The sequence below is a fragment of the Myotis brandtii genome, unplaced genomic scaffold (assembly GCF_000412655.1).
Source record: "Myotis brandtii unplaced genomic scaffold, ASM41265v1 scaffold123, whole genome shotgun sequence".
Lineage (NCBI taxonomy): Eukaryota > Metazoa > Chordata > Mammalia > Chiroptera > Vespertilionidae > Myotis > Myotis brandtii.
The window spans coordinates 1,095,494-1,122,722 of record NW_005354291.1 but is presented as its reverse complement, the minus strand read 5'-3'; the positions used below and the strand labels follow the sequence as shown (position 1 = coordinate 1,122,722).

General features: G+C 34.8%; 2 protein-coding genes across 2 annotated transcripts in view; one reads left to right on the top strand and one right to left on the bottom strand.

Annotated features, from left to right (window-relative positions):
* Positions 1 to 27,229, top strand: part of CEP85L (centrosomal protein 85kDa-like) — a 135,699-nt gene that overhangs the window by 75,164 nt on the left and 33,306 nt on the right. The window contains exon 6 of the mRNA XM_014533915.1: positions 2,651 to 3,438. Coding sequence (XP_014389401.1) covers positions 2,651 to 3,438 — 788 coding nt within the window. The remainder of the gene's footprint in view (positions 1 to 2,650; positions 3,439 to 27,229) is intronic.
* Positions 8,515 to 18,337, bottom strand: PLN (phospholamban). The gene is made up of 2 exons (XM_005858927.2): positions 18,222 to 18,337; positions 8,515 to 9,766 (listed from the first exon to the last, which is right to left on the bottom strand). The coding sequence occupies exon 2, from the start codon at positions 9,675 to 9,677 to the stop codon at positions 9,519 to 9,521; it is 159 nt and encodes a 52-aa protein (XP_005858989.1). The 5' UTR covers positions 9,678 to 9,766; positions 18,222 to 18,337; the 3' UTR covers positions 8,515 to 9,518.

The window sequence follows — 27,229 nt, the reverse complement described above, 5'->3', positions numbered from 1 at the left end:
CTAAGCCAGCAGGTCGTTATTTCCCGAGGGGTCCCAGACTGCGAGAGGGCACAGGCCGGGCTGAGGGCCCCCCCCCCCCCCCAGTGCACAAATTTTTGTGCACCGGGCCTCTAGTAAACATATAAATATGATAAATAGATGTAATCCTATATAATAAAAGGCCAATATGCAAATTGTCCCCTCGGCCAGGAGTTTGATCGGGGGTGGGGCCAGTCGGCCAACCTCCTGCATCCCGTCCCCCCGGCCAGCCCAACCTGATCAGCCCAGATTGGGGTGGGCCAGACCAGCCAAACCCCACCTGTGCACAAATTCATGCACCGGGCCTCTAGTACTATAATATATTAATACTTCTGGGGATATTTTTGCCCTATTTCTATTTAGAACTGACCTTCAGTAGCATATTCCCCTTCATTTCTTCTACTGATTTCATATAGCCTGTTACTCTCCCTCTTGCCAATCATTTAGCTTTAGTCCATCCTCAGCCCGGCTACCAGTCACTCATTCCTTTGTTTGGAAACTTGCAGTGCTATCACATTTCTTGCTGAGTGAAGGCCAGGCTTTTTCCTTTGAGAGCCTTTGAAGACCTGTACAACTCTGCTCCACCTTTACCTTTCAAGAATTGTCTAGAGCACCTTTTCTTGACACTTACTCCATACTGCAGATAAATGGGATCATTTGTTTTCTTTCTTTTTGAACCACATTCTCTGGCTTCCTACTTGGATCAATTCGTATTTCTAATCAGCAGAAGAAGCTGACTGTCTGATTGAGCAGTTTATGTAATGGTATTTGTTACCTCACAGAATTTGGGGGGAGAGCTGGAGAACCAGGGTTAAGGTTAAGCTTGCAGGTAATATGCCTAAATCACCTCTGAGAACTGTCCCTCTCCTGTGCCACCAAGTGCTGAAGGAAACCACCACTGCTGCCCACCTGCTGCCACCTCTGGGCTGGCACTTGGCTTGCCGCCTCTGCTGCCGCCACTGTGGAAGGCTGTGCCTCCACCCTTGCCTGTGCCAGCCCAAAACGGTAGCTCCACAGAGTCAGCCCTTTTTCTCATGTGACTCCCTCCAAACTGAAATCTTGTGCACATGCTTCCGAAGGTTTGCATCATAGTTGCAGGGTATATGTTGGTAATTTGAGGTCTAAAATTTATTTTGGGAGGTTAGGCTTACAAGGTATGAATTTTCCTGAATTCAAAAGATTCTGCAGAAGCTGATGAGAGAAGCTTGAATATGATAAATGTCCACTATAATATTTCTGCTTATATTCCTCCATCATAAATATGTTCCCTCTTCATCTCCAGGTTAATAAATTCCATGCAAAGACCTACTGGAATTCCATTTTTGAATTAGTCTGCTTGGTTCTTTATCTGAATTTTCTTATGAATTTTTCAACATTTCTTTCCCCATTACTTTATTTCTTTAAAACAATGTAAGAGCTTAGAAGTAATATTTAAATATATTCTAGTATGAATCAAACAGTTATGGAAAAATATAGAGCCGAAACCGGTTTGGCTCAGTGGATAGAGCTTCGGCCTGCAGACTGAAAGGTCCCAGGTTTGATTCCGGTCAAGGGCATGTACCTGGGTTGCGGGCACATGCCCAGTAGGAGATGTGCAGGTGGTGGCTGATCAGTGTTTCTCTCTCATCGATGTTTCTGACTCTCTCTCTCTCTCCCTTCCTCTCTGTAAAAAATCAATAAAATATATTTTAAAAATAAAGAAAAATATATAGACTAAATTGTGAAAGTTGCTTTTTACCAATCACCTCCTCTATCCCCACACTTCAAATTGCTATTCCCTTTATAGATATTCTCTGGTAAAAGTTATAATTTTTGCTTTTAATTTGGCAAGTATGATGATTATTTGGCACTTGATGGTAAGTTCATTGAGTATAGAGGCACTTATTCATTCTTTGGGCTTACATAGAGCCTACTAAAACTGTTCCTGTGTGTAGAATAATACTATGTCAAGGCCCACCTACGGCAGTAGCTGTGTAATCATTTTGGAAGTGAATGTGCAGAGAAAGATAGGAACCCAAGTATACTCCAAACAAGGGTTCTAATTTGGGAAATAAATCATTGATGATGCCACTAGGGAAGACTGGGACCATAAGAACTATTCAGTATCTGCAGATACATTGTTGGAACCCTTTCTGATTATTTTCTGATATTGCCAGAATTCCTTTACCCATATTTCTGATTTGAATTAGAGTTCAGGGGAAGCACTAAAAAGCTTAGATTTGGCACAGATTTCCACAGTTTAGGAAAAATGATGAAAAATACAATTTTCTGATAGAGTTGTGTCTGAGTTGTCAGTGCTGGATTATGAGTAAGACCTGTCAGTGGGGAGATGCATTTTTCTTTTAAAGGCACAACAGTTAGATTAAATGGGATAAATATAACATATCTCAGTAGATGGTAAATGGGCATACATTTTGTTATGAATCCATTTTTAGAAAATAATGTTTGAAAGCTTGATCTGTTTCAGATAAACTTAAAGGAATAATAATAGTAATAATAACTACTCCCTTGTTTTGATAAAGTGCCTCTGAAAAAGTGCTGGGAACCTTGTGCAGAGTTTTGTTTTGGCCTTTAGCACTTTGCCTCTTTTTTCTGTTAATTACACTAATTTGAAATTCTTTTCTCTTTCCAGATCACTCAACTTCAAGTGGCACATTAACTTTTAAGTCTAGTCGATCATTGGTTGCTCTTCCTACTGCCCATGTCATGCCGTCTCACTCCAGCGCTTCTGTTTCCAAACACAGGGAGTCATTGACATCAGATGGCTCGAAATGGACTACAAGCCTCCTGCAAACATTGGGAAGCCACAGTAAGGGGGAGCAGGACTCTTCACTAGACATGAAGGACTTCCGGCCCCTCCGGAAATGGTCATCTTTATCCAAACTCACTGCCCCGGATAACTGCAGTCAGGGTGCTGCTGCACACACTGAAGAGTCGAGGAGTGGTCTGGAAAAGACAGGGAGAGGCAAGGCTTTCACATCACAACCAAGGACGATTGGGCCCAGCTGCTTACATGATAGCATGGAGATGCTTAAGCTAGAGGACAAGGAAATAAATAAAAAACGATCATCAACTCTGGACTGTAAATATAAATTTGAGAGCTGTAGCAAAGAGGATTTTAGAGCTTCTTCTTCCACTCTTAGGAGACAGGCCTTGGACATGACATATAGTGCCTTACCTGAAAGCAAGCCCAATATGACAAGTTCAGAGGCTTTTGAACCTCCAAAATATTTAATGCTTGGTCAGCAGGCAGTAGGTGGAGTTCCCATTCAGCCTTCTGTGAGGACACAGATGTGGCTGACAGAGCAGTTGCGGACAAACCCTTTGGAAGGCAGAAGTACGGAAGACTCTTACAGTTTAGCTCCGTGGCAACAGCAGCAAATTGAAGAGTTTCCACAAGAAAGTGAAACACCAATGCAGGTAAGGCTCAAAATCTAGCATTTGCTTCCCTCCAGTGGAGGCTGTGAGTACAGTAACAGCACATGTGCAGTAAGCAATGGCAGTGTGTCCATGGGCTTAGATTGTTTTGCTTTTTCTTTTGCCTGAAAGTAAAGTAAGCTAAGATGCTGTAAATGCCCAAACGATTGCATTGATAGACAAAACTTAGAAAATATTTGAGGCTGATTTATATGAAATCTTGATCTTTACTTTCCTTCTCATTTGTGCAATGGACATAAAAATAAAGAAAACATCAATTCTAGAAAAACTTGAAACAGAAACACAGGCTCTGGCTTGTTATCACAGAACATTAATTTCGGGAATATGAGGTCTTGGATTTTGTTTCTGTTCTGGCAAATTCAGAACCTAGATGATTTAATATCCCTGGGCCTCAGTTTTTCTTTCTTTCTTTTAATTGAGATATAATTGACATATCAGTTTCAGGTGTACAGCATAAGGATTTTATATATTTATATATTGCAAAATCATCACCACAGTAAGTGTAGTTTAGTTTACATCTGTCAGCATATATAGTTACAAATGATGTTTTCCTGTGATGAGAACTTTTAAGATTTACACTCTTAGCAGCTTTCAAACTTATAATATGGGCCTCTAGCCCCTCGCCTCTGGGAACCACCTCCAATCTATTCTCTGTATCCATGAGTTCTTCTTTTTTTTTTTTAGATTCTACATATAAGTGAGATCATATGGTATTTGTCTTTGTCTGACATATTTCATTGAGCATAATGCCCTCTAAGATTCAACCATGCTGTCACAGATGGCAAGGTTTTATTCTTTGTTATGGCTGAAAAATATTATATTGTGTATAGGGCAGGGCAAAAGTAGGTTTATAATTGTTTGTATGAAAAATAATATAAAAATTAGTAAATAATACAAGAATAAACTATGTTTCGCATACTCACAGCTGTAACCTACTTTTGCCCCACCCTGTATGTACCACATTTTCTTGAGCTATTCATCCACTGATGGACTTTTAGGTTGCCTCCATCTTTTAGCTATTGTAAATAACGCTTCATTGAAAATGGGCATGTACATATCTTTTCAGATTAGTGCCCCCCCCTTTGGATAAGTCCCCAGAAGGGAAATTGCTGGATCATATGGTAGTTCTATTTTTAATTTTTTGAGGAACCTCCATACTGTTTTCCATTGTGAGTGCACCAATTTACATGCTCACCAGCAGTGCAGAGGGTTTTTCTGTCTCTACATTCTTGTTAACACTTAATCTCTTGTCTTTTTTATAATAGCCATCCTGAAGGTGTGAGGTGATACCTCATTGTGGTTTTGATTTGCATTTCCATGATGATTAGTGATATTGAGCACCTATTCATATAAACAAATTAATTCTAACAAAACTGCAAAATTTCCCTAGAGCAATTTTTAAAAATTATTATTTATTCCTGGTACTAATAAAAATGTTAAAGATTAAAAGAATATATTCTATGAAAGAAAAAGGAGATCACTTACCTAGGAACCTCACAAATCTGAATACAACCCCAAACATACATACCTTAACGTGCTGCATTCACCGGAGAACCCTTAACACATCCCACGTGCCGCCTTTACTATTGGGTTGAACCCTAGTTCTTAAAATCTTGATTATGTATATTTAAAGCACATAATTAGACAGAAGCATCATTGTGATATCTGAATTACAAGTCAGAAAAGAGCAATTTAACCAGATTTATTTGTGATTTATCAATTCAAGTGACTGAAACCTAATTTTAAACATACTATATTTTAGTTCTCAAATGATTGTTATAGGAGAACAGGGATCAGGAAGTCATTTCTCCAGTTGGTCTTTGCACAGAATTGTAGTTGTCCAGAGAGGCTGAGTATTCCACTCCAGCCTGAAGTGGGGGCAATAGAAAGGTAACTGAGAAAATTGGTTTAAAGGTTAAGTATTAATTCACTCCTTTCATTCTGCTTAGATGAATGAATCTCTGCCTTAAACAAAGTTTTCCCCAACCTAACAGTGCAGCATCTTGAAGGTGTATTGTGGAGCAAAACTTATTTTTAAATCTTCCCAGCACATGGTAGAGGAAGAAAGCTATTAAGGGGCAAAATTTGCACGCACCCTGGAAAGTTCTACTTTTTTATTAACCCTATTTGGGATGATCTCTATAGTGCTTTAAAGTTTTGGAGTAGGAAGATGAAACTAGGTAAAGAAAACTCAGACACTTCAATTGCAATGTTTAAATGATCACTTCTTGTCTAATTCCCTTCTTGGACTATTACAGAAAAACATTCTTTAAAAAAATGTATTTTTATTGATTTCAGAGAGGAAGGGAGAGGGAGAGAGAGATAGAAACATCAATGATGAGTGAGAATCATTGATTGGCTGCCTCCTGTACGCCCCCTAGTTCAGATGAGTCCTTGACCAGAATTGAACCTGGGACCCTTCAGTCCACAGGCTGATGCTCTATCCACTGAGCCAAACTGGCTAGGGTCAGGAAAAAAATTCTTAAATAACTTTCTCCTTGGAGTGTCCAGTGCTATCTTTATTATTTTAAAAGCTCTTATCGTAGTTGTTTTTAAAAAGATTCTTTAAAACATTGACTTCTGTTTAGTCTAATTTTTACATGGAGGGCACAGCTACAATAAGGATCAGCTTATTCTTTCATGTGAGAATGTGTATGATTTTTAAGCACAGCTACAAAACTCTCACAATGAAAAAAAAATTTAAAACCAAGAAAAGGAATCTGGCGAGTCATGATCTAACACCATGATAGGTTTATATGGAACTTTGAAGCTCTTGGAGTATTTTATCTCATTTAATCCTCACAGCCTCCTTCCCCTCCTATTTTCCTCAGATGATTAATATTGTAACATGGAAGTTTGGTCTTCTGGGGACTCAGTCCAGGATAATTAGTGAGTCAGCTTCACAGTCTTCCGTGCATAGTGTTCCTTGATTCCCATGTTTTCTACCAAATCAGCGGCAGTGCTCTGAGGCATTTTCCTTTGTGAATGAAGAGAACCCTTCTGTGCTCTTGGTTGGTTGGCGTATAGGCCTCCATGTGAAATGCCCACCAGTGTCTTTGATTCTTTCCTCTGTTATATATCACCCCCCCCTCCCTCCCCAAAAGCTGTCTGACCCTACAAGAAGAGAAAACAAAGTCTTGTTTCTTCTTTGGAAAAATGTATGTCTTTCCATGTTCCTGTTGCATTTCTTTTTGGGGGGAGGAGCTGGATATGGAGGATGTGCACTTCTACACACAGCAGTATCCATTGGACACATTCATTAGTGAAAAAGCATATAAATGAATTTTGTACACATGCTTTAATAAATAAAATTAGTAATACTAGATTTTTTTTATCTGTCAACTTTTCTATATAGTATTAGAATATAATTTTTAGACATTTTAAAGTGTGCTGTTACTTAGAAGAGCACAGTTTTTTTGAAAATTTATAATTTTTCCACTTTGCCATAAGACTGAAAAGTAATCAAAGTATAAGTCATTTCTAGGTAGAAGGAAATTCATTATTTTATGTAGGTCTGCCCTCTTGTGTCTGTACTAGAAAATCTTGATCTTATTTTATATGGGGATAGTCACCAAAAACAACCCCAAAATCAAAACTGCTTATATTAGATTTTTTATGATAAGACATCATATCAATCATGAGTGTATTAAAGAATGATTTCACTGAGTTCAAGAAGGTCATTGTAATATAGTGATTTGCATTAAATAAACATTGTAAACTAAAATATAAAGGCAACATTTTAAAAGTAATTAGTTTTTAGAACTGTGAAGTTTGGAATTTATTCTACTGTAGGAAGTATTTGAGCATTTGGCATTTACATTTTAAAAAATACATTGCTTTATTATACATCATGATAAACAGAATAAATAAGTTACATTTAAAGAATGGGTTTTTGTTCTGCCTTATACCTGAGTTACAGTGTTCTGTAATCATCAAGTATAAGGTTTTAATTTCTATTAAAGGCAGAATGAAAAACAAAAAAAATCTTTACTTGTAATTTATTAAGGAAAACCTGATATCTGAACAGTTCATAGTTTGAAGTTGATGTTGTGATGAACAATATATTGAAGGGAATAGAGCTTGTTATTTCAAATTTTCCACTTATTTATAAGATCATGCAGCTAATTATAGAACTTGGTTACTTTTTGCATGGGTAATTACACCAGTGAGGTGAATGTGTGTCTTATTTATAAGCTTTCTAGTTCAGTGGTTCTCAACCCCTTTGGCGGTCGAAGGACCCTTTCACAGGAGTCGCCTAAGACCATCCTGCATATCAGATATTTACATTACGATTTTAACAGTAGCAACATTACAGTTATGAAGTAGCAACGAAAATAATTTTATGGTTGGGTCACAACATAAGGAACTGTATTTAAAAGGCCAGAAGGTTGAGAACCGCTGTTCTAGTTGATATTAGGGGTCTCTAACCCATAGATAAGGCTTTGCTCAAGAAATGCCCCTGTCAGTATGAGATCCATTTCCCCTCTGTTCCTCAGTTGTCAGCGAACCCCCTCCCATCTCCAGCACTGCTCAGGAATTCAGAAAAATTTTAAAAATAATGTCTCTATCACTATTCCGCTGCCAGCACTGGTGTTACAAATCAAGGTCAATGTTAACTTTTCAAATACTTTTAGTAACTATATTTTAACAAATCATACAGTAAATTAAATGTTCTATACTCCTTTAATAATTGCTATATTAGTAATATGTCTTGAACTGAAGTTAAAATTATTGGATGATACAGTATGTGTAAACCATTTTAGACTTCATTTTCAACTTCATTACCAAATTTTGGTTGAATATATTTTTCATCACTAATTTTTACTTCTGTTGTTTTATGAGTAGTTGGAAGATATTTTAAATGACCAGAGGGGAAATAGAAAATGTATTCAGCAAGAAAATAATTCTGGGGCGTATAATTTAGTGTAGTAGAGTGGCCTACCGTATAAGTGTTTACCATCTGATTGGTAGATTAAGGAAAGTAGCTATATTCTGTCATAAACAATAATAAGAAAAAGTTCATTTCAAAATATAATCAAATAATTAGTTAATTTGGGAGAGAGAATTCAAAAAATTTTATTTTTCAATACTTGAAATGTTACATTTTTCTTTTGTTTGCCTACATTGAGTATGAGGATAGAATAGAAGACAACCTATAAAATATGAAGTCTTAAGATTTCATGATTCCAAAGATACAGTATGGCAAGTTATATACTGTAACTCAGATAATCAACTACATGTCATAAATTAAGGTTAGACTCTATTCTATTAGTGTATTAGTAATTATGGCTAATCACACTGTCAGCTGTTAAATTAACCAGCGCGTCTCCTTTATTTATCATAATGTCCTAGAGAAAATAGATTTATGGTTATCTACATGTACTAGCATTCTATAATTCTTTAAAAAATAGGTAAGAGAAATTTTATTTATGGTCTTCTTTTTCCTACTTGATTCTCATGAACTTCAGACAATGTTAAGGTAAGTATAAGAAAAGAATGCAATTTCTATTTTAGAATGGAGATTATGATAGTTACTAAAGAGATGTTTGTATAATAATAATGAAGATAAAATTAGGAATCAGTGGGCTATTTAAAATAATGACATGTCATTTGAATGATTATTTTGATACTTGGTGAAGACCTGAAAAATACTTAATAAACATCAAAGAGGCTTTTTCAGTAAAATATAAATTATATTTACCCCAAACAGTGAAGCTAATGCTTTATATATGAAGTGACTTGTTAGCAGTACAGTTTCAAAACTAAACTCCTAGTTCATCCTCAGAAAAGATTTGGGATTGAAACTTATAAGCTCTGTTGCAGAAATCAACAGTTACATTATGCACACTTATAGTCATTTTAAAGTTAATTTCGAAAAATCGAGCCCTTTTCATGGTTACAAGATCCAGCAGATGAATACATTTGCTAATCATTTCTTCTGAACCTTGGTCTTTGCATGAAGAATTTCCTCTTCATGGGAAGTGGTCTCTTTTCCCCTCTCCGTGGGTGACAGGCTTAAGCTGATGGTGACAGGTTGCAGCACTGGACATGGCAGCAGCACTTCAGAGAAGCATCACGATGATGCAGATCAGCAAGAGGCATATTAAGATGAGACAGAAGTTGATGAACAGGTTCTGGAGATTTTGACGTGCTTGTTGAGGCATTTCAATGGTTGAAGCTCTTCTTATAGCAGAGCGAGTGAGGTATTGGACTTTCTCCATGACGCGGAAGGCAAGGAAGTCTGAAGTTTTAAAGGATCAAGACAAAGGAAAAAAGTGGGCAGCCAAATGTGAGATCACTGTGAGGTAGCCTGGAATGTAGAAAGAGTAAATGGATTAGGATCATATGTGCAACCTGGTTTCTGAACAGGTAAAACACTATTTTGCATTCATCTTCCTCAACATTATTTGTATTTATCACATCTTATATCTCTGTAGTCTGTACATGTGTTTGTACACACACAGGTGTTTCCTTGTCTGTCCTGTCTCTCTGGGTTTTTTGGTGAAGGTCACCATGATATCTTATTTGTCTTGTGTTTGGAATGTAATAACTTTATTCCTTGCCTCCTCCTCTCAAAATGACTAGAAATGTAGTTTGTTTTAGGGTGCACCTTGTTTTGGGCTATTGCCTTGGGCAAAAAGTTCTTACATATAGTTTCATTAATACTGTATTTCTCTATGAGCATAAAGTTCTTACATATAGTTTCATTAATACTGTATTTCTCTATGAGCATAATTGTTGTAAGCATTAGTGTCTTAACAGCTCTAGAGCAAATCTCATAAGAAATGCATGCAATAAATTATTCTTCGGATGTTAATCTAGTCCAAAATAAAATAGTTAAATGAGAATTGTTTCACCAGTACTACAGATTCAAATATTTGTCATTCCTTTTTTGATTTCACTAGAGGCCCAATGCACGAAATTTGTGCAAGGGGCTCGGCCCCCACCGCCGCGGCAGCCATGGGCCTCTGTCTCGCCCCGCCCGCCACAAAGTATGTCTGGTCTAATTAGCAAATTACGCTTTTATTATTATAGATAGTTTTGTAGAATATGCTATTTTAAGTAACATTTTAACAAGTTTTGATACTAAGTACTGAAGACTATCAGGCTCAGAAGTCTTAGCAATAAAATCATCATTATCTCACTTTCTAGCACAGATGGTAACTGTTTATGAATGACCTGTGCTTATAGGCAGTGGGTGCCATTTGCTTTTCTTTCAGAGCTTCCACAAGTTATTCTGCATGATTAATTAATTAGTTGCTGCCTTATTATTTGTGATAATTAACAAAACAAAATAAAACCTAAAGCAATACATCACTGTAGAAAGATAATAGCTACTAAGATTTGAGGATATCTTGTTGTCAATCGGGATACTTCTATAAAAATTTTGAAATAAGAAAAATTATGGAATAAAAAACCATTTAACTGCTTAGAGATTATAGCTGTTGACATTTGTTGAAATAGCATTTTAGTCAAGATGTTACTGCTTTACTCCAGCTACCAGATTTAATTTTCTCCCATCTCTCTATATCGGAGGAAAACCCAACTTAATGTGTTAGCTCCATTTCTGTAGAGACTAGTGATGAAGAGAGCAGAAGGGAGAATGAGAGAGTGGGAAAGAGGAAGAGATGGGTCAGTGAGACCTTAGCATTCATTTTTACAAGGAAACCCTGTGGTATATAGTAGTTAGATTCTGTAGTTTCAGTACTTCAACTTGGCTGTATTATGATTGGAATTATATACTAGACCCACTTTCATTGCTGGAGGCTCTGGCCTCCTTCATAGAGTTGGTCTGTAGTGATCCCATAGCCAACATATCACAAACTTCATTCTCTTAAAGAGTGGTAACAACCTGTGTTAATCTAGTATACATCCTCTACCAATTCTTAATTGTCCAACACCAGTGGCTGTTACTTAATTTATTTATAACCCTCTCTACTTAAAAAATGGCAGCTTAAACTTGTTATATATTTAATTTAATTATTTTTGTTTCCGTTTCTTAGGTAAAATACTATAGAAATAAAGGAGTTTCTCTTATTCTTTAAGAAAATGCATTTTTAAGTTGTTTCTGCTTATATTTGCTTATAGTAGATATAGTGATTTTATACTGTTGGGTAGTTGTGGGGAAGATTATCTTTATTGCTTTATATAGTTGGATGTATAAGGATATATTAACAGTACAGTTAAGAAAGAAATAAGAATTAGATTGGCAATTTCTATTTGAGCTTGTATTTTAGTGTAGTTTTAGGACTTAAATTGTTTAAAAGGTCTGAATTTAAAAATTGTTTTGAGACAAAACATGGAAAAGGAGGAAGGTAGCCAGTTGTTCATCACGAAGCATTGTATACACAAGAGTCATTCCCTATTATGACACTGGTGAGTGGTGTGTCAGTCACATGAAACATGTCACCTTTCCATAAATACTTCATTCCCTTTTATGATTCTGTCGTTTGCACATGTTGTTCTGGCTCTGCCTGGAATGTTCCCCCCACTCCCCCAACTTGGATTCTTTGCCAGGCACATTTCAGTTGATACTTAAGGCCCAGTTTAAATATCGCTTCCTAATAAAACCTTGTATTAAGGTAGAATGATTATCAGCTCTGCTAGTTTTTAGTAGGGCATTAGCGTTACCTATATCAGGATAGCTATCAGGCTGTGTTGCAATTTTGATTTACATGTTTGTTTCCTCAACTAGACTTCTAGTTCATGAATAAAAGGAGCCACGTGTTTATCTTGTATTCTGGCACTTGGTACATAGTTGGTACTATTTGAATAACTCAATTAAGTTGAATAAGGGATTTTTATGATTTCCTTTAGTATTTTTGGAAAATTGATAATGATCAAAGATAGTGCTGTGATTGACAGATTAACCAATTAGAGTAACAATTTGATAGTTGAACGTATAATCCCCAAACACTTCTCAAGTCTTTTCCTATTACAGATGAGGAAAGTGAGGCTTAGAGCATTTACATCAGATAATTACAATTTTGAAAAGTTGTTGTCAATGATTAACAACATTAACCTTGTACTAGCTTTGTACAAATGGGTATTTGGTGTTTGTGAAATACGAAGTAGTGTGCCCTAAAGAGATGAGCTCTCTACTGATGAAAGTATAAGGGATATACTTTAAAGATGATCTCATCTTTCAATAGCCAGTTATTATTGAAAAAGGATAGTTTGTTCTTGGAAGCAAATTGAGTATAAAGATAGTGGGTTGTTTCTTGTCAAACTTAGAAATGTTATAATTCTAAAATGATTTGTAGTCACTTTATAATCTTATGCTAAAACTAAAAAACAACTCTGCTTCACATGCTGATGTGTTTGCTGTATGCATTCAATTTATTGGACCCAATTCATTTTACAATGGTACAGTCTGAAATGTGTTGAGTCCTATTCTGCTGAACTTCCAAAATTCATATGATGATAATAAGCCAAAATTCATTCATATCAGATGAGGCTTCCTGTTTCATGTTGAGATTGAAAAGCTGTGTGTGGGAACAGCACAGTCCTGTTTTGGAGGTGTCTGTGACCTTTACTACATCACAATAACATGGTTTCAGGGGCTTATCATTCTTTCTCTGCAGTCATAACCATTCTGAGTTTAGAACTCCCCCTTCTTAGAGCCACACTCTAACAGTAATACTTGGTGGAGAACCTAGAAAAACAGTTTCACTTTATTTTCATTTTACCTGAATTTTCTAGAGCATTCTTTTAGGATAACCAGAAAGAGATTGTATTGGGATGTTCTGAAATTGCTTCTGGCTTAAACAGCCATGAAGACAGAAATTAGCCCTTACCCACTCCCCATTTTACAGGATGACGATATGTGTAAGTTAGGTATTTGGAACAAGAGGAGTGAGGACGTTTTAAAAATTAATTAATTACTGACGACCTAGAATTAGAATATTGAAAATATGAAAGATGCTTTGATAGGAGTTCAGTTGTAGAAATGCCAGATCCCTGTCTCTTGAGTAACATGAAAGAGGCAGAAAGGTGCCCACAGAGTTATCTTGTGAGTCTGTGGGATTTATAATTATTGCAATTTTTGGAGGGATGGGAGAAATAACTTTACTATTCTTTGTAGGATTTATAAACCTTTGCTTGTTTACTTTTCCTTTTTATGCTCAAAAGTTGAACTTGGGAAGTAAATGCAATGAAGTTCAGGATAGTATTCTGTTTTCTTGAGGTGGAAGAAAAAGACACACCACAGGCAGCTCTAATCCTTCAACAGATGTGTGCCACATTAGGCAAATTTTGGGTGGAAGGTACTGCATCAGTTTCTGCAGGAGTCCTTTCTGAGTCATTTTCTTATGGATTAGCAGATGCATCTTGTGCAAAAGGAACCTCAGTACACTTTTGAAAACGTTCCGTGGTCTGCTTTATGGATTGTTAGGCAATTAATGTATATGCTGAGTATTCATCCCACCTATAGTTTAAGTACTTTCAGTCCTTTGCAGAACTTTCTGAACCAGTTTTTGGGGGTGCTCCCTCTACTGAATTATAAATTCCTGAGATTTAAAAATCTTGTGGAATGCTTTCCTCTGATTTTTGTCTGCTTATTTATTCTTTTAGTAAATGTGGGCATATTATGCTAGTAAATTCAAGTCTGACATATTTTTTGATTTTTTCCCACATTTAATTGGTTCATAAGATTAGAATTCGGTATAGATTTGAGCTTACAGGATTTGTCTGTGTTGGTATTATTTTGGTATTTTATTTTTTTCCTACTATTTGCTGTCATTCTTGTAGATAATCTAGAAGTGATTGTGTATGCAGCTATTTTTGATTTATTGATTAAATCAAGACAGTTCATCATTAGATTTATCATTCTGTTAGCATCCAAAAGTTATTTTGATAGAATTATTTTCCTTTTGTGGTTGCCTAATGCTAAACTTGAAAGTTCTAATTGAAGTTAAATGTGACAGCAGCATTTCAGAGCTTTGTTAGTTCACACTGACTGTTTGAAAGAATCTTCAAGCTGCTTCTGCCTGGTTATGAAAAGAATTGTATAAGCATAAAAATCAGTTTATTCTCAAACCTTAAAACGACTCCATAGCCCTAGCCGGTTTTGCTCAGTGGATAGTGTTGGCCTGCAGACTGAAGGGTCCCGGGTTCGATTCTGGTCAAGGGCACGTACCTTGGTTGCAGGCTTCGGGCCCTGGTCGGGGGCAGGCGGGAGGCAACCAATCCATGTGTCTCTCTCACATCGGTGTTTCTCTCTGTCTCTCCCTCACCCTTCACACTCTAAAAATCAGTGGAAAAAATATCCTTGGGTAAGGATTAAAAAAAAACTTCGTAATGAAATGTTTCCATTGCTTTAAAGTTGTGCCTTGAGGAAACTATATTGAACAACAGTGCAGAGAGATTTTCTCTTTGAAATTGGCACTTTGCTGTTGCTGTTTTGTCTGTAGGCTTGTCTTCATTATATTTATTTTGTTAAAATTAATTTATTTGCAATTAAAATATTATTTTTAACCCTGTAGTACTTGAGAATTTAGATTCTTCTTTTGAGAAAAGATTATGTGGGGAGGTGTAGTGTAGGGGAACTTTTAAGGAAAAATGAATGCCAAGTTAAATATATGCCCACTAATGTGAGAGGATTTTTTTAAAAGACCTGAAGGTGGAGTACATTGTAAAAAGCACTAGAGGGCCTCAGTTGACTACAAGTAAACTGGGGTGGAGATGTACACTCAGGTCTCATTTTCATGTCTATTTGGTAATAAATGCGTCAGATTTATGCAGGGTAAGATCACTGAGCACTATTTCTAGAAATGTTCAAGAAGACTATATATTATCTGGCTTAGGACACTATTATTTAGAAGGATTATTTCCTGGATTTCTAACCTTCAAGGTTTACTCCTTTGCTGGTATGGTCAGCACTGTGTTAATTCACAGCATTGATGAAGGCTAGTGATTCCGGTAGCATAAATAACAAGATTCCTCTGTTCAAGCACCCCAAAATATATGGGGTTGAATATTTTAAATGGTAGAATGTGAGGATGTCAGAAATGAAATTAAGAAAAATTAAAGATTTAATATATAACTGGGACAAAGTATGAAAAGTTTTGAAAAGTTAACCTGGATTTTAGGTTATCAAAACTAAATAGATTAAAGGCATGAGTATTTCAGCAATGGAACAAGTTAAAGGAAACTTAAGTTTGATTATGTTAATGTTTTTTAAAGTCTGTGTAACTATTTTGAGTTTTGCCTTCCAGGGTGTATTACTTAATAACTAAGGTCATCTATAATTTTCTTACATCCCTGGCTTTGAAAATGATCAGGATAGTATTATATAGGCTATTAAGGATATAATGCCTTATGCACAAATAAACTTTAAATGAAATAGAGTGATTTAAATTATAAGTTTATATCCTCTGACTTTGCTTTTTAGAGTACCATTGATAGTATTTGAGGACTTTTATTTTGCTTTTTCAATGTCATGATTTATTTTTAAGCCACGTTCATCTGTGGATAGGATGTGCATGTGGTTTAGAGTTAGAAAATCTTGGCTCTTGGCCAAGGCTCCACCATTTCCTGGCTCTGTGACCTTGAGAATTCACCTTTTCACATCTGTTAACTAAATTATAAACTAGAGATGCAGTGTGAAACACATAGGGAACTAAGAGGATCAAATGAAATGTTTGTATACACCAGTGCATTTAGAAAATTGTTCAAGAATAAAGAAGGAAGTTTTAATTGAATCTTTATTTCTAGGATTGGTAAATATACAGTCTTACTTAGAAAGGTGATCTAATCTTTACATTTAATGTTTACTTAAAATTTTAATATATCTTATATAATTAAATATTACATTTAACAAGTTAAAAATTTTATTCTTTCTTTGTAACTATTTTAACTATACAAATATTCTCTCTAATTACTGAGATTAAGAAACAATATGTACAAATATGAACCAAATGCAATTTTTTCTGGAATATTTTTTTCCTTAATGTTCACTGAAATACTATTAAAATAATTTTTGGAAGTTGAGTTTTAGGAAATGACAGTGATGTAACTGATGTCTCTTAATAAAGCAAAGTACTCTAGCTCTTTCAAGTGTTTTTTGTAATTTAAACATCTTGCGCATTTCTTCCATTTTATTCCATCTGACACTTTTTTAGCACTTAATTTTAAACCACATAGCTTTATAAACAAAGACCATACTTAAATTTTACCTTATGATAGAGATAAACTAGTTGGGATAAATGTCTGGCAATGATGCATAATATTTGAAATTTGAACAATAGTCACTGTTAATCTGGACACACTATGGAAAACTTTAATAGCAGAATTTATGCTCTTTCTAGAAATTGTCAGTTTTTTGGAGCAATATGTGATGTGACATTCTGATATTATAAAGACTCACAAACATTTCATTTGAAATGTGAGGATGTAATTTGGTATTTGAGTAAAAATGAATAAATATGCATATAAAACACCTTCACTGAGTGACTTCTGTGTAATATCAAAGGAAAAACATGCTATGGACATAATGATATTCAGAGGCAGGTAGGGTGTCTCAGTGGTAGACAAAAATTAGAAATGTTTTTGCATGCTTTAAGGAAAGCTGCTTATGGATATACAGTGTTCTTGTCTGTGTAAAGCAGTAGAGTTAACATTTGTCATAGGAACTTAGAACTCTCGAGGTAAATTTTATTTTGACATACATATAAGAATAACGAAATAAAATTGAAGTATTATTCTTTATGCCATGACTGGGATTTAAGAATGAAGACACATTTTATATATTATATTGAGGATTATAACATCTTGAGTAGAGTAGAATTCAAACAGAAGTTATACAATTTATTGTGGCATCTTTATTCCTGAGCATTTCTTTCACTTTTTTCCCATTTTCCTTTATCCCCCTCCTAAATGCAGGAGGGAAACTGAAGAACACTTGGAGATAGTAACTTGAAAAAGACATATTCATTAATAGGCAGAATAAACACTCATTTTATCATATTCAATAAAATGAGATATTTAGGGATGTTTTGCTTCCAAAGTAATGTCTGTTTTTAAAGTGCTGCATTACTATTCTATAATTTTAGTAAGAATTTTGCATGTGTTTTTGACAAGTGTTTTAAAATTTCCAAACTCATTATTGATGCTGTAATACTGAATTTAATATAAATAACTCAATTTATTAAATGCTTGGATTTTTTTTAGCAGTGTTTGTTAAAGTTGACTGGACTTTATAGCAAAGAAAAAAGTCTTCAAAAGCATTTTAAAATAGTTTATATTATATATTTTAATGCCAGTTTATTACCTATAGGGAATCATAATGGTAATATTGGAATAGTCACGCCAATAATGTGCATGTTGTACTATTCATAGTATTCCAGATGTAAATAGCCCTCTCCCATCCTGTTTCTTAGCAGAGTAACAACAACAAAATGAAGCCATTGTCTTTGCATGGAGAAATCAACTCATCACTACCACCAAATATAGTAACATAATTGAACGATATTTTAATTGGCAGAAAAGTACTTTTAAAAAGCAAAATAAAAGTGAAAGTTAAACTAAAATGACAAACCAATAATCAGGATCAAAGATGAATAACCCTTATCATTTCAAGGTTGTCTTATTCTTTCTGTCGCTGAATGATTAAGCATTTATTTAGAAATTAAGCTTTCTGTCATAACAGACATCTTATTGTCTAACTTTGAACTGAAATTTACAATATGCCATTCCTTTTTTAAAAGTTAAGTAAGTTTGAATTACAGAAAGTATTACCAAAATCAATGAAATCTATTTTATCTTACCTTGACTGTTGTGATGATCCCAATATATAGAGTATTGTGAGTAGTTTGAAGTCTTATCGGCGTTTAGCTGGAAAGTTTTCTCTGTTACCAGATTTATGGGAACAATTGAAGTAGGTGGAGGAGAAAAAGTGTTTTAGGGAGGTCTTATGATGTCACACAGGAATTCTGAAGTTATGATTGGTTAGCCATAGTCTTATCACAGCCAAACTTTTTAGAATGCCATTTGTCTTACTTTAGGTGTGGAAAGGTCATTAACATTTTGTGCCTCATTTTCTTATTTTTAATTTTAAAAAGTATGAGATAGATGAATGAAAAAAATAAGTTTGGGGTGTAGAAAGCTCTTTTTAAAGACTCATGCAGCTTTGGGCTTAGAAATGATTGTATACAGAGAGTGATAATGTTGAAGAATGAAAATAGTTACATTAATAAGAATTTTAATAGAGTGAAAATAACAATACTGACTTAAGCCAAACAACTTTTGTTGAATTGCTGTTGTTTTAATTCTGCAGCTTCATAATGTTAACTTCTAACAAGACAATAATTAAACATTTTCACAGAAAACAAATTTTATACCTTTTTCTGTTTTATTTTTACATTGTTTCCTCATACTTATGTGTATCAGAAAGCCAGGCTAATAACTAATTTTTGGTTTTAAAAAATTAGCTTTTTCTGATGGCTAAAGTAAGAAGTAATAAATGTATTTAATACATTTGTGTTTCCTTCAGTTAGGGTTTTAACAATATATAAGCAGTGATTCTCATATTTAACTGATGCATATCACCACAAGAAAAGTTGTACTTTAAAATGGAAGTATTTAGGATTTTATAATAGCTGCATTAAATTACCATAAATAGCTGCATTAAATTACCATAAAATATTACTAAAATTTTAATAAGTTGACACAGAATCAAGCGTAACATTCTAGCAAAAGAGAAATAATCACAAATTCCTAATCACTGGCTTCCTAGTTAATGATACTTTGCTGACAATAGGTGTGCAGGTTGGAAATTTTTGTGTAGTATTTATAAAAGGAAGTGCCTCATTTAATACAGCAGTTTTCCTGAAAATTACTGTATAAATGAAATTTTAGTAAATGGGATGACATTTTGAACTTCCTGGAACAGTTTATCTTAAGGTAGAAGTAGGAAAAGAATTCTTTTGAAAAGCCAGGCATCATTCCTGTTTTATTCTGATTTTTGTTTATATATTAGATTTACTTAAATCACCAGACCTGCAAAGTCTGATTTTTAAGTCTCTTCTGTAATTTTGGGAGAGCTGTTTGTTAATATTTAATTTTTAAATACTTAAGCAGGGTGAACTCAGCCTGTTTCTTATGGGTAACTGAAATGTATTGCAGCAGCTGCTGTGTGTCCTTAAATGGAGATGATTTTGGTTTCCTCCAAAGAAAGATAAAATCATTCTCTAGAGCAAAATCTCTCATTATTTAGAGAATCAACTAAAACTAATAGAAAAATATTTCTGCAAATATCTCCTGTGAACATTGCTAAGGGAAAATTTACAACTTAAAAGTAAAACCCAATGTTAAAAATATTGCGTGAATAATGTTTGACATTTGCTCAGTGCTCTATAAGCATTTTTTTCTTTCAATCTTTTCATAATAAGAAATACAAAACCTAGGCTCAAAATACAAGCATAAAGTGGTTTACAGTTATTTGTCAAATATGACATATCTGCTGAGAGACCGAGGATTCCAATCCAGATGTTGAGTTACAATTCATTGACAGTGGCATGTTTGAGTCTGCTTTAAGTTTGCCTGCCAGATATACATTCATTTGAAAATGACGCTTAGGGGATAGCTCACTATAGTATAAGCACCTTTAGTTCTGGAAAGAGAATTAGTAATACTAGTAATATCTACTTGGATAAACGAAAGAACTGCCATGGACTGAATAAAATATGCCATGAATATCTCACATGTTGCTGAATTTGCTTTAGAAGCATACATAGGTGTGACTCACATGCATACACACCCACCTTAGAAGGATGTTAACGGTGTGTGTCAGAGTTGGTGAATAGACGCAGAAATTTACTTTTCAGATTTGTACAAAAGTGGGAGGTTTCTATTTACCCATTTCCTTTTGGTTAGCTGCTGCTCCTAATTATTATTAGTCCAAAGGGAGCTCTAGGAAGTGTTACATTTTAGTTTTAGCCTGATGCAGCCTAAACAGAAAGTTGTTTAATAAATAGGAGCATTGGTGAGCTACAGTATAATCAGTAGAGTATTCTTCAAAAATTCCACAACGAGGGGCTGGAAACTGTTTTTGGAGGGCCTCTGTCAGAGTATTAATTTGGAGTCACACTATATAATTCGAATCCACTTGTGGTCACATGACCATATGCAGCTTCCCTTTGCTGCCGTGTCTGTGGAATGGGTTTGTGGTGAGGGTTTAATGAGATGAAGTATGTGTAGTGACAGAGATTCTGCAACACAGTGTCCATTTAGTGTTAGTACTTACTTTCTCTTTTTCTTTAGAAGATGATCCTTAATTAACCTACAGTCCGTGGATAGAGTTCAATGGTCTTTAACTTGGATAGGAAAGATTACATGTTTATTTTTTACTAAACTCTACATGAGATGTAGCCCTTCTTAAGTTTTGACTATAGACCACAAACTGCAGAAATGTTAATACACTTGATGTCATGATAGCAATCTCAGAAAATTTCAAAGCTTTAAATACTGTTTATATTCCTCACTACTTTAAAATTACCATAATTAGACCTGCCTGTAAATATTGTAATTTAATGTATTAAAGAAGCTCAAGTATTACATCACAGATTTGTTTTTTAAAAAGAATTATTTTAGGATAATTCATTTTCTTTCTAGTGCTATGCTTTTTTTTTTTTTTCCAAGCTGGGTACAGTGAACTATATTGATGGTGCATGACAAGGTACGGCTTCCTAACCTCCTCCCCTTCTTCAGGGGGCATTTAACTTTTTAGAACAATTCTAAATTTACAGAATTAATGCAAATATAGTACAGAGGGTTTCTGTGTACCTCACACACCATTTCCCCTGTTGTTAATGTTCTGTATTAGTATGGCACCTTTGTCATGAGAGTTGCACCAAGACAGATTATTTTAGCCAATACCCCTACTTTATTCAGATTTCCTCAGTTTTCTGTAGTGTCTTTTCCCTTTCCAGCATCCTATCCAGGATACCAGATTACATTTAGTGGTGACAGTTTCTCAGACTTTCCTTTTTTGATTACCCCAAACATTCTGAAGAGAGCCGGGCAGATATTCTGTAGAATGTTCCCCAGCTGGAATCTGTGTGCTGCTTGTCTCATGGTGAGACTGGTTAATGTGTTTTTGAGAGGAAGCCCATAGAGGTAAAATGCCATTTTCATCACAAATCCAGTGTCCATGCTGTCAACATGATTTACCACTCTTATTGTTAAACCTTGATCACCTGGCTGAGCTGTAATGTCTGTCAGGTTTCTACATTGTAAGGTTACTCCCTGACCCTCCTTACTGTATCCACAGAAGAAAGTCATTATGCATAGCCCACACTTACGTTTCCCTGCCTTTACAGTGGAATGTCTATAAACATTATTTGGAATCCTATGTATTTTATGTGTATAAAACATCTTAAGAACAAATCAATAGGCTTTAGCAGTCTTCCAGAAAAGTCCATGGCATGAAAAGTTGAGAATTCCTGTGTGAGAGCGTATTTCTGTAGCTGTCTGGGGCAGCCCTTATTTGAAAGAGGAGGACTGACTTCTCACGCAGGCTCAAATCCGGACCTCTTAGTTTGCTTTTTTAGGCCCTGTCTTCCTAGCTTCATCTCTTATCACATTCCTTTGTATTGTGTGCTCTGGCCCTGTGCAGCTGCCAGCTGCTCTCGGAACAGGCTATTGTTCTATTTTAAGCCTCGCTACTTTTTTGTAGGAATGTCCTTCTTACCAACCTTTCTGCCCATCAAGTGCTGTTTCAATTTATATCTGCTGTGCAGCCCTCCCTGCCTTCTGTCAAACAATTTTGCGTGTTCCTCTGTTATCATGTCTCTCTTTATTGCATTTATAAGTATATGTGCCTAGACTGCAGGCTCTTTGAGAGCTGATCCAATAACTCATATTTATACTGCTATTGATTCTGAATAGTTTTACCTAGTACAGAACCTGGCTCATAATAATTCTTAAATACTGATTAAATGAGTGATTGGGAGAGTCAGGGAAGATTGCATGGTTGGTAGTGCAGAAGTAAGTGTTAGGGACAATGATAAAATCCTCCATTTTAAGCTTATTGTAGTGGAGGAGGAAGAGGATGGGAGATTAGGGATTAAAGTAGAATAACTGGGAAAGTAACTTTGTTCTTGTCATTTAAAAAGGTTTAAATATATTTGGAGGGTAAGAGTGAAGGAAGGCAAAAACAAAAACAAACAAAAAAAAAGGAGTGAAGAGTGAAGGAAGGCCAACCATAAGCACACATTCTCTAAACGTATTTATATTTTGGGCATTTTTATGTGATTATATATTAAATGAGTGTTGTTTTTACCGCATATCAATGTGCCATAATATATTGAATTAGTCTCTTATTTGATATTTGGTGATTTGTAACTTTTGCCATTATAAGACATATATAAATAACCCTTGATGAACATCTGTGTAAATAAATTTGACCTTCCTTTGTCTTTTTTAGTCTTGACTCTATAAGCTTGTTATAACTAAATGTCAGTTTATTCAAGGATGATCAAGCTCTTAAATGAATTTGATTTGTATTTAAATTACAATTTAGTAATTTTTGAAAGTTTTGGTAGTTAGGTGACAGCAGTTCCTTTTATATCAATAAACTTTTTTGATGAAATTATCTATGAATAGAATTTTTTTTGGTGAGGATTAGACTGAAAATGGTCAACATGCAGAGTGATATGACTGAATCACCCTACCCACTAAAGGAGTCACACTGTGGGTTTAGGTCAGGTGGCCTTTTTAACTGTGCTCCTGCGCTAAGGATGGGGAAGTTACCCTTACCTTGATTTAGGTCTGAGCTTTTATATAAAGACTTTGATTTTAACATTTAAGTCCTTGATTGCCTCAGGTGGGACCCTCTGAAACATAATAGCCTTTGTCCTTCAGTTACACAATCCTCTCTAGGTTTCTAGAACACAATTTCAACAGAACCTTGGTTTTTCAGTATAGATGCATTGTTTGAGAAGGTTATGTAAAGTGGATTTTGATTTGTGGAACTCATGTTTACCTTATCAAGCAAGAGATGTAAAGTGTCTTAGTGAAAAATATTAAGTTTAATTTCTTGATGTGGAGACATTGTAACTTTTTATCAGAAATATACTGAGAGTTGTACATTGTTTTAATATATCTCAGGACATCTGTGCTTTATCTTTAACCATCTCTGAATTAAAAGTTTATAAACACAGCCAAAGGATGTGAACATATCATCTGCTGTTTCCATTTGCCCTTGAGTCGGTCAAAGGTGGGTGGTAAGTGGGTTCCAGGACCAGCCCTGCGTCAGTTTCCAGAGATGCTTTTGGCAGAGTTGTTTATTAGGCTTCTCTATTAATGTATTCATTTTTATAGGTTTATTGTTTAGTTGGGGCCATGATATCTGAAGAGTTTATTTTTGATTCCAGCATTAATATATTAACATTTAAAAATATAACCTGAGAAAATAAAATATCTAAAAATTCAAAATTTGGCCCTAGCCGGTTTGGCTCAGTGGATAGAGCGTCGGCCTGCGGACTGAAAGGTCCCAGGTTCGATTCTGGTCAAGGGCATGTACCTAGGTTGTGGGCTCATCCCCAGCAGGAGGTGTGCAGGAGGCAGCTGATTGATATTTCTCTCTCATTGATGTTTCTAGCTCTCTATCCCTTTCCCTTCCTCTCTGTAAAAAATCAATAAAATATATTTAAAATAATTCAAAATTTGGATAATTAAAAATCTGTGTAATGTATGTGAGAGAATCAGAAAGTGCTGGAGACTTCACACCTCCAAAATAGAACCCAGTATGGCCACCAATGACTATCTTTCACATTTTTCTCTAAAATGCAAGCTAAAATTAAATTAGTTATGTAGATTACTCAGAGAGTTGCTGGGTCTGAAAATGAAGCTAGATCAAGGCTGGAAAACATGATTTTTATTCAGATGTTAAGTTTGTGGACTGTTCTTTAAACTGTATCTTTAAAGTGTATATATTTGTGTTAATACATCATTGCTCTAAAAATGATAATAGAGATTTTAAGTAATGATAACTTGGAAGATGGCAGCCTTTTGTAGATAATTTTTAGATTGCTCAATATTTAGCAAAGATTGTTGGGTTCTGTGCTGAGTCCCAGGGGTTATAAAAGATTACGGCCTGGCTTACCATGATACAGACTAAACTGGAAAAGGAAACACTGTCCTGATTACTATCATAATACTCTAATTACAGTACCTTCCTGTGCTGTTGGAAATATTTTTAGATTTTTTTTTGAAGGCTGAGAAATATACTTGAGGGATTATAGTTAATCAACTTGTTTTTGTTGTGTGCTATGGGCCAAGTAATAAACTAGGCTCAAATCACTAACATCTCTGGTTCTTAAACATTTTAGAAAAATATATGAAGGGATGTTAAATTGAACAGCAATCAACTTGTTCTGATTTTATAATCTTGAAATTGACTTGCTCCTCAGTCTTGGATATACTATTTTCCCCCTTCACTTTTGCATTGTGACTGTAATAAGATTGTGTGTTGTGCATGGATCTTTCCTTTGTTGACATTAAAAAAACACACCATGGTAATACAAACACATATTGGACATTAAACAAATTGATTTTTGAGAGGGGACATGTTCCTTCCTGGAAATAAAGGGTTTAATAGTAATTAGCTGTTTAGCACAGTGGAAATCAGTAATACCTCTAGGTTCTCTGTTTTTATGCACATGTATTTTTATGACATAGAAAAAGAGATATACGCTCCTCTCATTAGTTTTTTTTATTTTTTATCATTTGTTTCTAGGGTTTATTACCATCGAAGATAGCATAAAGTTAGTAATAAAGACAAAACAAAGAAATAATATCATTAACAGCTCAGTTCCTTGTATAATTTAAATTTCAAGTGTTAAGATGTGGACTTGGGTCTTTAATAGGTCACTCTAAGGAAGAAGTTACAGATTGAATATTTTTATATGTTTTTTGTTTTTTATTTTGTTAGAGAAAATGTGTAGTAATATACTTCATAAATAATTACATGGACTTAGTTAATATATAGATTTTTATTAAATGTACCGCTCTCTTAGTAATATAGTAAGATACAGATTTTATTTTAATGCACAGTTCTTTTAGTAATCATATAATCCATGTTTTTCCTTTTCTTGCTGAATAAAAGCTCTTTAAATTCTATGTAATTTATAGTTCATTTTTATTTTTGAGCTTTATGAATTTATTTTGGGGTGAAGCATTATCATTATTTTACCAAAAAGCTCTTATAGGGTATCTCTTCAGATAGACTATTCCAGGAAACAGAGGAAGATTTGCTGTGCTGTTTGACATGTTGTGAGTGGTGAATGAGCTAAGGAACAAAAGCAAATGAAGGCGAGATAACAAACTTGAAGAATCACAGAGGTTGTATTCCAGCTAAGTGTGGTAGCGCTAGATTATCTAAATTTAACAGTATGTCCAGGACGAGACCAAGGAATTTGGAGCTATTTTCAGCTGCAAATAGCAAGCTTATTTTAGAAGCATGTTTGACCATTAAGTGACATTTTGGCAACTTTTCATATCACTGGGTCTCATCTAAGTAGCATGTATTTGGGTTGTTGTAGATGCTCACTATCCCTATTCAGTTATGAGCGTGGGAATTGCTATTTACAATAACAGTAGATTGTATATGTATTATAGGCCTATGAATCTGGATGATTGCGTCTAGATGCAGAGAGTTATGATTCCTCCTTGGATGATAAACTACTATTTTCTTCTCTAAACTATCATTGCAACACTGTATCTTATGCATTTTTAGGTAGAACATCTAAATGAGGACTTCTCTTCTGTCCGAGTTTGGTAAATAACAAATATATATGAAAAATGTTTACTTGTGCCCTGACCGGTTTTGCTCAGTGGATAGAGCGTCAGCCTGCGGACTGAGGGGTCCCGGGTTCTATTCCGGTCAAGGGCATGTACCTTGGTTGCGGGCACATCCCAGTAGGAGGTGTGCAGGAGGCAGCTGATCGATGATTCTCTCTCATTGATGTTTCTAACTCTCTATCCCTCTCCCTTCCTCTCTGTAAAAAAATCAATAAAATATATTTTTAAAAATGTTTACTTGTAAAAAGTGCCCTAGTTCCACCTGTACAGATTTCGATATGTTTGTTACTTTGATGACATCCTTTCTATTCCATACTTTAAATTAGCTCAGACAGTTTTCATATTATGAAGGATTGTCCTCTATCTTTTTAAAAAATGTATATTTTTTTTATTTCAGAGATAAAAATATCAATGAGGAGAGTTACATTCCTTTGTAATTATCTTTTAGATCTCATGTTCCTGTCAGTTGAAATTATGTTATTTAAAAGCTATAAATATAAGTTGGATATTCATCAGTTTAAGCTATTATGTTCTTCTTGATTACTCATATTGGCAACAGTCAAGTAGAAATATGACTAACTGCTTGAAATTCTAAGAACAACAGCATAATAGTAATTTTCTACTTCATTGATATGTGAATTTTAAAACATTTTTTCTAGAAATATTCAAATATCTCTTCAGTGTCTTATTCAGCTTCTATCAAAGCAATACCTATGCTTTCTGGAATATTTTATTACCAATATATAACTGCCACAAAATGGTATGCCTCTCCTGAAAGTTATAATTTTATTGAATAGAAATTCTTATTTGTTTTCTTACTACTCAGGATAAAAATGTGTCACTAATGGGTCTCAGGAGGAAAGGGTATTTGAATATAAACTAATTTTCTATTTTTTTCATATTTTGAAGCAGGATTGTCCCTATCTTTTTTTTTTTATTGCTTAAATTATTACAAAGAGTATTACATGTTTCT

What these genes read in the sequence shown, in the direction of transcription:
- PLN (XM_005858927.2), bottom strand. Translation starts at nt 9,677, where the DNA reads ATGGAGAAAGTCCAATACCTCACTCGCTCTGCTATAAGAAGAGCTTCA.